Source organism: Rhea pennata, chromosome 4, assembly GCF_028389875.1.
Source record: "Rhea pennata isolate bPtePen1 chromosome 4, bPtePen1.pri, whole genome shotgun sequence".
Classification (NCBI taxonomy): Eukaryota; Metazoa; Chordata; class Aves; order Rheiformes; family Rheidae; genus Rhea; species Rhea pennata.
Genome location: NC_084666.1, coordinates 51,589,738 through 51,600,469, shown reverse-complemented (window position 1 = coordinate 51,600,469; position 10,732 = coordinate 51,589,738). Strand labels below are relative to the sequence as shown.

Sequence of the window (10,732 nt, the reverse complement as noted above, 5' to 3'; positions counted from 1 at the left end):
AAATCAAGATAGAGTACCCCAGAAGAGAGAGAAGAACTAGAGGTAAGTTTTCTTCTAATGCGACATGCTTTGGTAAGTTATCTGCCATCATTTATTGAGAGCATTTTGCCTTGCAGTTAAGAATGACTTCCTGAATGTCATTCCCTGCATTCCCAGCACTGATACTTTCTTATTGAAATGCTGCTGCTGACTGCTGTCCAGCCCATGTATGATACACTTTATTATTAGCCATATTCCAGTTTCATATCCTCCACCACAGTTCTATTTGTTTAGAATATATATTTACTTTTTCAATACCGAATAAAGCAACTTACTAAACAAGCATTAGAAGTGAGAAGTCCTGCTTGAAGTACTCCTAACATTTGACTCCAGACTATCTTACTGGGAGGAAACACCAGTAGCATTTGTTCTTCCTACCCCAAAATAAGGCTCCGTAACAGATGGAGATGTTTCAGTTTTACACTTTGGCTCATATCTAAACCAGTGAGCTCTGGTCACAGACCAGCTTCTCCCACAGAGTCGCTTGTTGGTGCCTAGGTCCGAAGAAGGACCGGCAAGGGGCCGAGATAGGACTCTCTAATAAGCAGCAGGCCAGGATACAGGCATGCTGCACTGTGGACCTACCCCTTGATAGAGACTGAGCTGACCTAACAGCCCCTACGCTGTTCCTCGGTGTTTTCTCAGTTTTTCAGATATTTTAGTCTAAGCCTGGCTATTCCATTTTTTCTGACAAAAATGGATACAACAGCATCAAGTATTTGTTTACAGTTAATACTTCATTTCTGATAAAATGCATCTTCTGTCTGCAGTGCACCTCATTATTACCAAATTACCAAGAATTAGAAAAGACAAGAGAAACATATGGTTAAGGCACTGACAGGGATACCAGACGTTTGGGGAGTAAAAGCAGTGATCAACGTGAATAAAACCTAAGCAGGGGCAGGCTTGGCAAGTTCTACTTCCTACCTGTAACACATAGATACAACTACTGCACCTTCTCTTACCTATGGCTTTTTTTTTTTTTTTTTTAATTTATGCAGATTGTAGACCTACAGTGCTTATGCACCAGCTTCATTTTGTTGTTCTAAGTGTCCTGATGGAATTCAAGCTCCTTCCAAAAGTTTCTTGTGCCAAGAGACCCAGTTATCACAGGTTCAAAATGCTGCTGCAAGACTAACGGTTAATAACGAAGAACCTGTGATACGAGGGATCTCGGATAGTACCCAGCTTAAGAACTAGAAATAACTTTTTCCACACTGGCTGTACAGCTTACTAAGCAAAAGTACCATCTCTTCACTTTACCAGTCATATAAAGGCTATTTCTTTTCTCTTCCACACCCCTGTTCTCACTAGCCTCTGCCATCTTCGCTTATGAAAGTTGCAAATTAAAAAGCTGTTTGGCTAGCAAAAGCTTAGCAAGTCTGAGAAACTAGAAGATACCAAACTAGGGCATAATAGCAGGGAACAGTAGCATAGAAAACTATTTTTCCTCTGAAATAGCACCTGCTAAAGTATGCATTTGATAAAAACTTTCATTAGCATGTGACATCCGCTATAACCAAAGCCCCAGTGCCACCGTATTGGGTCCCAGAAGGTTCTATTTTTTTTTAGAATGGTTTTAATGTCAAACATTCAGTAAGTGTAATACAGAATAACACTCTAGCGAGTTGCCTGCTTGCCAAAAACTGTAACACAAACCTTCACAAGCCACAACAAACGCAACTTTCAGCTCTAACTCCTAGAATTCAGGAGCTGTACAACACTGATGAAAGGAATATGCACCATTGAGCTTCTATATACGATCAGTATCTGAGTAAGTTGAAAAATATGGATGAGGAAGCCCCCCCCCCCCCCAAAAAAAAAAAAAAAAAAAAAAAAGTACTCCATAACACAATCTCCCCCTTCGCCCTGCTGCCTGTCCTGTGGCCAAGGGCTGCTGGGGGCAGACAGCCCCTGCTGCCGCCAGGCTCCCCCCAAGCTAGACACCTCAGCGTCCAGCCACAGCTTTCTGCTCTGAAGAGGAGGAAAAGCTCCTCACGCTTTCTGGCTGTGAGACTAACCCCTAAGCACACTCCCCATTTCACAGATTGAAAAGCATCTCTATGTCAAAGCACATAAGGAAAGAGACACAGGTGCTACTAAAAACCCTCCCAACTCTTGCTTGTGCAGCACACCTATCAGTACAGGTAAGACTTTTCTTAAATACTCACTTACCTTTCCTTGAAGGTCTTCACATTGCTGCATGCTGGGCAGCTGCACTCCCTCCGCAGTCTTCCTCTTGCCAACTCCCATTCACCACTGAAGGAGAGGTTGTGGCAGATGTCACCATCAAATAAGCAATTGCCAGATAGCCACCTGGTGGGTTTCAAGCCCTCATCAGGTGAGCAGCTTCACCAAAGTATCCCGAGAAACCCAGCTCACCTGACTGCTTCCTGTAGCAAAGGCCCTCTTAAAGAAGACCTGGCTTACACTTGCAAGTTTTCTTAATGTGGTTGTGTTAGCTAAGGAGATAAGGAAGGCTGCAGGAGCAAAACAACCAAAAATCACCTTGCAAAATGGCAACCGTTACAACCAGAGAGCTGCTTGTTACAACAAGCTGCCTCTTGTTACAACAGTTGTAACAGCAGAATAATTCTCAGGATGTAAGTGGCAACTCCAGCCTTGTTGGTAGAGAAAAGCTGACAAGTCCTTCTAAGAAAGAAATGTTTTTGATCTGTGCATCTCTAGGGGTGTGTGGAAGAAAATTCACTTCACCATGACAAACACCTAAAACAGAAGTTTTAGAGGTCTGCAAAATAAAAAGGTCAACACTCTGTTTAGAGAAGTTAACACTTAGTGTTGAAGACTGCTGTGATAACTTACTCAGTTGCCAGGCATTACAATAAAGCACTCTGTGCTGGCCTCGGCAAACTAACAACACAAAACACACAAAATCGTATTTTTCAAAATGGTGATTACAGCTTCAAATGAAGGTCACAATTTGATACGCATTTAAACCAATCTGCAGGTTCATATGCAGAAAGACGGTACTGCTTTTTAAAATTGTTATATGTAATTACATAGAGCTAAAATACAAAGGAGAACTCTATTACCAATACAAGAAAAAAAACTATAAAATGACTGTCAATGGTTAGCAACACTGCTAATTCAAAGTGCTCAGAAACTGGCAGCATTTTTTGCAAACTGACTTCATACAGCGAAATGGTAAGTCTCAAAAGTGAATACACTTTCACTGAATAGAGCACATCCTAATCTGTTCTGTTACTGTTACAGTTTTGAGGCTGACATCTCAGCTTCCCTGTGAAAAATAAATGTGAAAAATACAATAACATCTGAAAACTTAAAAGCATGCCCGAAAAGCTGTGGCAAAACACAGATGGTCTCTAAAATATCTGGAGGGGGTCTTAGAAAGTAGCAACAACTGTTGTTGCCAATGTAAACATAACAGAGAAAATAGTTTTATGTCACTAAGCAGTTCGAGAAGCTTACATGGATTACTCGTTGCAGATGGAATTAAACACATTCAAGTGTTAAACAAAACAAGGCATGGAAACAGCAAATGTTTTTGTTCTGAAATCTGTTGTTGAAGATCCAAAGTCATTTGCCTGTGTAATAAAACACAATCACCTGCTTTTCCCTCTAGCATGAATTTAATAGTTAAAAAAAAATCAAATCTGTGCAGAGTGTACTTTATTTGTTCACATTACCCTATTTGTGGTTAAAAACCACTTCATCTGACAGTTTAAAAGCGTTCTTTTAAAACAAAAGAATTAAACAGTAGCTTCTGCTGGAAAAGTCTGCAAGTTACATGGATGCAATGTACAGCAGTATAAAAAAATCAACAGTATTCTACTGAAAATATTCTCAAAACAGCAAATAAAGTTTAGGCATGTAGGCATGATCCTGAACGGAACAAATATGATTTACAAAACAGCTAACAAAATAAAAAATAATCCTGAATATCTGTATAAAAGAAGCAAGGATTCAAAGTGCAGGTGCTCCAGTTTTCATTTTAACATATCATTCAGTAAGTTGATACATGATACTATTCATTTTATATAAAGTGACAGTGTTCTCAGTAAGACTTAAACATTCAGTTACATTATCTTGCAGATTTTTTCATTACTTCTACCTTACAGTGTTGTAAATGAAGACTTATGCAATACAGGTTTTTAATTTCTTAATCTAACAAGGATATAATAGGTTGATGGTAAAGGTTAGTTTTAGAGCTAAGATATATATGCTGTAGATCCAGCTATAGAAGTATTTTTTATATTTAAAAACATCTTTCAATTTTTAAAAAGGGACTCTACCAATCTGTGTTAGTACCTGCATACACTGCCTTTGGAGCACAATAGTAAAGATGCTAAGTCCACTTGCCGGGAATTCAGCTGTGTGCAGGGTCACGGTGGGGACTTTCCCTTGGTAGTCACTGTTAGGAAAGGGATTTCTCTCTGTTGGCTTCAGCGTAGCCAGATATGGCCAAACCCTGGGAGAAGCTTGAGGAAGAAATTGTGTTTAATCACATTTGCCTAATGTACCAGCCAGGCTTGCAATGGACTTCTCACTTTTACCTGAGTGTTCCTTTCTTAAGCAGAGGAAATTAGGACCCAGACAGATATCATTGCAGCGATCCTTCATTAATTCAAGAAATAAAATAGAAGCATACATTAAAAATCATTATCCTCCTTGAAAAAAGTTGTATGAAACAAGTTTTATTCTTCATAGATGCTGCCTGGAACTTAATTTCATCTGAGGTCCTATTCAGGTTGACAGTGTCCCTTTAAATTTTAGGTACTTCCTATTTAATTCCTTTTTTCAAGAATCAGACCTCTATACAGGTCTGTTTTAAAAATGCACACAAATATCAGCATTAAGTTCACATTTAAAAACTGAGAACTAATCTTTACCATTTTATATTGACAGTAAGGTTAATAATACACACACTTCACTGACAACTTATTTTTTTCTGTATTTTGAATAAAATTTGCATTCTTGTAACATTTCCCACAGAGTGATTATACTTCAAGATAGTTAAGTTTGCACCCCAAAGTTTTCACATTAGTGAAAAGTAGCACATTTTGAAAATACCAGGGCCTATGCCAGGTACTAATAAATACATTAAAAAAAGAAAAAAAAAGAAAAAAAAAGACTGCCTTTCATCCCGACATAGTAGAGATTTCATAGTCACTAGCAGATGTTATTGGTTTACCCATCATCCTTATGTTCTTTGCATTAGTAATCCTAGCCATCATAGACACAGGCTTGTCAAAGTACTTCACCAGTGCTGGCTCAGTCAAAAGGGAGGCTAGGAATTGCTCAAAGGTGATGGCCCAGTCTCTGTCAATGCTAGTGCTTCTGTGAAGAGAAGTGGTGTTGTTGCTCCGTACCAAAACGGTGTCTTCACCTATGTCCTCACAGTGCAGCTTTTCTTCTTCATGCGAACCTGCACTCAGTACTGAGTAAGAGGACATGGAGCTGTCATCTTTTGTATCATCATCGGAAATGAGCATGGAAGAACAGGCTCCGTTGTCCCTGGGAGAGGAGTCTTCAAGCTTAATATCTTCCATCTGCATGCCCAGCACACTGTCGGTGCCAATGGCCTCCTCGTCGCTGGTAACAAGGCTGCCTTGAAACGGCTTGTGCTGCTCGAGAGGGTACTGCTGGTTCTCCTTCTTCTGGAATAGCTCATTCTGAATAACTTTGCTGCAATTGTTACTGCTGCTGTCTGTCTCTTTTGTGGGCTGGATGGTGAAGAGCTTACCAACCTCACCTATCTCCAAAAGCAAGCTTGTCACAGCAGCAGTGGCATGATAGAGATCTTGTTCATTGGGGTCTTCACTGAACATATTATACATTGTCTTGCACAGTTCAATGAACTGCCCCTAAACATAAAGGGAGGAAATATCACTGAGAGAGCAGGAAATAAATCCAGCTTTTGAGATCTAGTAAATCAGTTTAAAGTAAGTTTGGAATGGAGCCACACAATGCTGTATGATTAAACTGAAACTGGAAATAATCTGGGTAGTTTAGGAAGTATTTTCTATGACTGGGCAGCGACATATGTCGTCTCTCTGAAAGATACTTGGAATAAACTGTTGAATGTTCCTTCCAACAAAGGACAAACTTATTTCTCTGCAACCACAGGAGGGCAATAGAGGGTGAGCAGTGAGATGCTCAGCATTCACTTGAGAGGTTTTCTTTGTCTGAAGGATGCTAAGTGTGACTAGGGGTCTGACAAAACTAGTGAGAAGTAATGAAAAATGAAGCAAATGACCTGTGGCACTCCCTTAATTGGCAGGAGTAACCCAGTTGGATGCAAGCCTTTCAAAATTCAAAACTAATCAGAACCAGAAAGGAGAAGATTTGCTTAGGGCTACCTAATGTAGTAAGAATTGTTCCATGGAAGTAAACCTTCCCTATAGGTAAATGGAAGGAACAGCCATCTCACTGGGTCTTTATCCTCCTTAGCTGCTATTGATCTAAGGGGAGTGAGACTGACAGTATATTACAGAACACAGACTTCCTTTCTCAGGTAATGAGCATGAGACAGTGTATGCTAGTCGCAAGTATTCAGTGTTTTATCACTTTTTGCCTGGAGATCAAAACAATACGTTGTCAATCCTATACTTGCATATCTCATTTCTGGGATGTTTTGGGAACTGAACTGGTTCCAGTATGTTGAAAACAACAAACTTCCATATTTCACCGACTGCTGTTTTAGTAAAAAAGTACATGCTTCAAAACAAATCTCTATTCAGTGATAATATATTGAGTATTTATTAGTATGTGAAAAAAGTTTCGAATTTTGAAAAATAATTAAATGTCAGCTAAAGTACCTGATTCAGTTTGGGCAAGTCCTTTGTGTTTTTTGCTCTGGATTTATTCTCTTGACTCCACATTCTCAGGTAGTTTCGATTCTCTTGTGAGTTCTTCTTGCCTACTGTTAACAAATTACCCAGAGGGGCATGAAAAGATCATCAAGGGACTTTAACACCTTTCTTCCATCTTAAAAAATGAGTAAGTTTTTCAAGAAATTAAAGACATAATTCAAATGGAGAAACCATACATACCTTTGTCTGTTTTTAGACTCACTGTAACAAAACCATCATCGGCTCCTTGTTGTTTCCTGCTGTCTAGGCCAACAACTAGGAAGTATTACGGAGAGGAGAGAAACAATTGAGTATGGTTTTAGATACATACCTCCTTTTCACGTGTACAGTGCAAAATAAAGAAAGTGCTTACACTACTGAAAACATAGAGTAAAAATGAAAGGACAGAATAAATGCTTATTCTTAAATCTGCTGAAGAATTTCATATAATTAATAATATAAGTTCTTACACAAGGACCATCTTATGTTTCATTTATATAATACAGTGACTTAGGCTGTGTTCAAGGCTCTAAGAAAGTTACCACAACACAAACAGATACCTGAATGATGTATGTTTGGTAATCATATTAGTGCATCCTCTTTCATCTATTAGAACTTAAAACTACTATCACTACTCTATCAAATATGTTATCTGTATTTTTAGATAACCTTTCTTCCTCCTGTCATTTGCATGATGGGGAATAGTTTTCTTGAATCAGAGAGAAACTTAACCTCAAATATCTAAAGGAAGAGAGTGTGATTTTAATACAATAGAGATGACAGATAGCCAGGTTCCTATTAGAGCACAGAAGGATTTCAAACCCGCAAACTATACTTTGATCCATCCATTGGCTCCAGGTTTTTAGAATTTCCTAACATTTGGGATCCAAATATATCTATTGTCATTCTCCATTACGGCAAATGTGCTGTACCTATTCCAAAATTATTTCCAGAACAACACTGATGATATTGAGAGTACTTCCGCAACACACAATTCAGGGGAATCCTCAGTGTAAATATGCCTACATCTTTAAGGATATAAAATTATGTACTAAGACTAGGTACTCATTTTTACAGAAAATACTTCACTTAAGAGTTTAATCCAACAAAAAAGAAGCTAAGAAGACCTGGCATCTGAAATACATTGCCCTATCTTTTCATGCCTAAGGCAATATGCTCACCATGTGTACATTCTGGTGTGATGTCTTCAAAAAAGTACTGAGTGGCTTCAAAAGCAGAGTCTGGCTCTTCTTGTTCAGGGGATGGATCTAAACAATACAATAAAATTATAAAAACTAATCTTTAATTAAAAACTAGAACATAATTTCATTGATACATTTAGAGTTTTTCTTTCTAAAAGTAATAGTGTGAGAACATGCAGACGTATCAGAGGGACCAAAGGCAAGATAGTAGATCCTTTTGCTTAAGTGCCATTTGATGAATTTAGGAAATGATTTATCCTGTGTGTAGATTTCTGCTGTATTTATTTTACCTGCCTGCAAAGCCCCTTGTATTAGTCATTTACTATCACAGAACAGGCTGCTTTTCAATCTTTCACAATACTAATTAAAAAAAAAAGTAAGCAAGCAGTGTTATGAAGCCAGCAGTTATCATGTTGCTAGTAAACCATGACATGCTGTTCCACTGGATCAGTAGGCTTCCACAAGGTCTTTGTTCTCTTGCTGTTGTCCACTCACCTTCTGTCCTCAGCCAACTGGCTTTTCCTCAGGATAATTCACCCCCATGGCATAAGCCACAGTCCAGGGAAGCAATGGGGGTACTGGTACTTTCTTCCCCACCCCTTTCCACCTCTTCTGCCTCTAGAATTCTTCCCACCTCCTCAGACTGCGACAAGAGAGCTATTGCAAACCACTGGATTTTGTCATCTTCCTCTTCCACAACTCACTCCCACCAAGTACTGCAGGTTTACTTCTAAGTTTCTTGGGGGAGAAACCCACCATATTTGAAGGATAAGTTTGTCTTACCCCATCACCTGAAGTGACGGAACACTACCCATCCTCCCCTTTGGCTTTGTAGCACTGAGTCTGTAAGCCTGGGCTTAACTGGTATCTCACACAAGCACTCGGCAAATCTAGATCTGAATCTGAATCCAAGCTACTTGGACTAATTGTACTCAGCTTACTACCCTTGGGGAATCATCTCCTTAAAACTCACAAGAGATGAATCTACTGGATCTGGTAGTACCTTTTAACTGTCTCTTCCATATCCGGTACTGTCTGACTAACAAGAAGCTATTTTCTCTCTGTGTCTTGTGTGCCCATCTTCCTATGTATTTTCCAGTACTTTCTTCTGTGCATCTCATTGTGCCCTAAGTAGGGTATGAACCCTTTCCCAGCTGGAAATGGTCTATAATGATTTAGTATGAGCTTACTAATTCCTGAATACCAGAACTTCTATTCTTAGAATTGGATCTTAAGAGAAGTTCAATAAAATTCTCTTTTTTTTCAGTTAAAATTAGTGTGTCACTTATGTCTATATCCAGCATAACTAACTGGGAGCAATCAGGGACATATTCAAAGCATATCCAGGAGAATGTTCTCTCTCAGCTTTCAGGTATCTTCAAAGGATCTAAATATGCTTATGAATTAAAGAACCCAAACAGCTGTAACATACTTAAATCACAGATTCAGCAGAGAGAGCAATAGGTTCTTTACGACACATGTATGACAAGACAGAGAGGATGTAGCTCCAGGATAGCATTTTCTTCAGGGGCAAAACTGTTTTGAGATGTTTTCATCCTTTTGCCATCTACTCTCTAAACTGCCTTTTTCACTTAGTTGAGTACAACAGTATAGGGGGCTCCCTGGAAAACATATCTGTAAAATTATCTGTATTTTAAAACAAACAAAAAGCCTCTTTTTCTACAAATAGTTGTACCAGCCCAGTATGGAACAGAAGAATTAAGTCTAGGGACAGAAAGAAGCAGTTAGGTAAAGCAGGAACATTTTAAGATAGCTTTACTGTTAAATAAAATGTACTGTGGTAATAAATCCTGAAGAAGACTGCATTTGCTGTGCATGGGGGAAGACACCAACCCCAGTCAAACTGGCAAGTGACTCCTATTAAAAAATCCATCTATGATAGCAGCAACAGAGGCCTGCAGGATGCTTTCAGACTTTCCAATTCTGTCTGGTTAAAGCAGAAGCTCTTTTATTTACTACTGCATAAATAGCAAAAATAATTCCCACTACTTAATTTTTAATTTGGACAACAAGTTTGTAAACAACTCCACTCTGAATTTCTGCTCTTACCAAGAAGGTTGCTATTTTAATATGATTTACTTACCGGGCAAAACATGCATTTTATACAGCAGCTTCAGTTTCTCTGTGAGATCTCCATGGCACGCTGCACCTAAATAGCGTTATATTCAATTTGTTAATATTTAGTATTCAACATCATTCTGTTTATTATCACTACAATATTGCATTTTTAGAAGCTGCTGTTTTCACTCGGGCAAGCATTGTTCTCCCTTTACAGACAGATCATAAGCCAGTCACTTGACTTCTCTAAGATCATGCAGTCTACAGTAGAAATAGAAAAAAAAAAAAAAAAAAAAAAACCCGCAGACAGCCTTACTTCCTATTTTTTACTTCCATCTTGGAACCTTCTAAACTAACCAAATATCTATTTTGTAACTCTCAAAAATAATATGTGATCATCATGTTATCATTCAGAAAGGCCTCTACTAGAAGTTAAGATGACCTTTTATGCGGACTTCAAGCTTTCTGATCTGAGAATCCAATAATAGCACCACGTGATTTAGAATAATAAGACAATAAGACATTTAGTGCCTCCCCCACAAAAAAAAAAAAAAAAAAAAAAAAAAAAAAAAAAGGAAA

At 38.5% G+C, this 10,732-nt stretch overlaps 1 protein-coding gene across 4 annotated transcripts in view; it reads right to left on the bottom strand.

Annotated features, from left to right (window-relative positions):
* Positions 1 to 3,631: 3,631 nt before the first annotated feature.
* Positions 3,632 to 10,732, bottom strand: part of TBC1D9 (TBC1 domain family member 9) — a 56,118-nt gene continuing 49,017 nt past the window's right edge. For 2 of the 4 annotated variants that reach the window (XM_062573947.1, XM_062573949.1), the window contains 5 exons: positions 10,179 to 10,244; positions 8,054 to 8,140; positions 7,074 to 7,148; positions 6,840 to 6,943; positions 3,632 to 5,885 (listed from right to left, as the gene is read on the bottom strand). In XM_062573947.1, the coding sequence (XP_062429931.1) occupies positions 5,160 to 5,885; positions 6,840 to 6,943; positions 7,074 to 7,148; positions 8,054 to 8,140; positions 10,179 to 10,244 (1,058 nt within the window). In that variant the 3' untranslated portion in view covers positions 3,632 to 5,159. The remainder of the gene's footprint in view (positions 5,886 to 6,839; positions 6,944 to 7,073; positions 7,149 to 8,053; positions 8,141 to 10,178; positions 10,245 to 10,732) is intronic. The other 2 variants (XM_062573948.1, XM_062573950.1) reach the window with 1 other exon arrangement.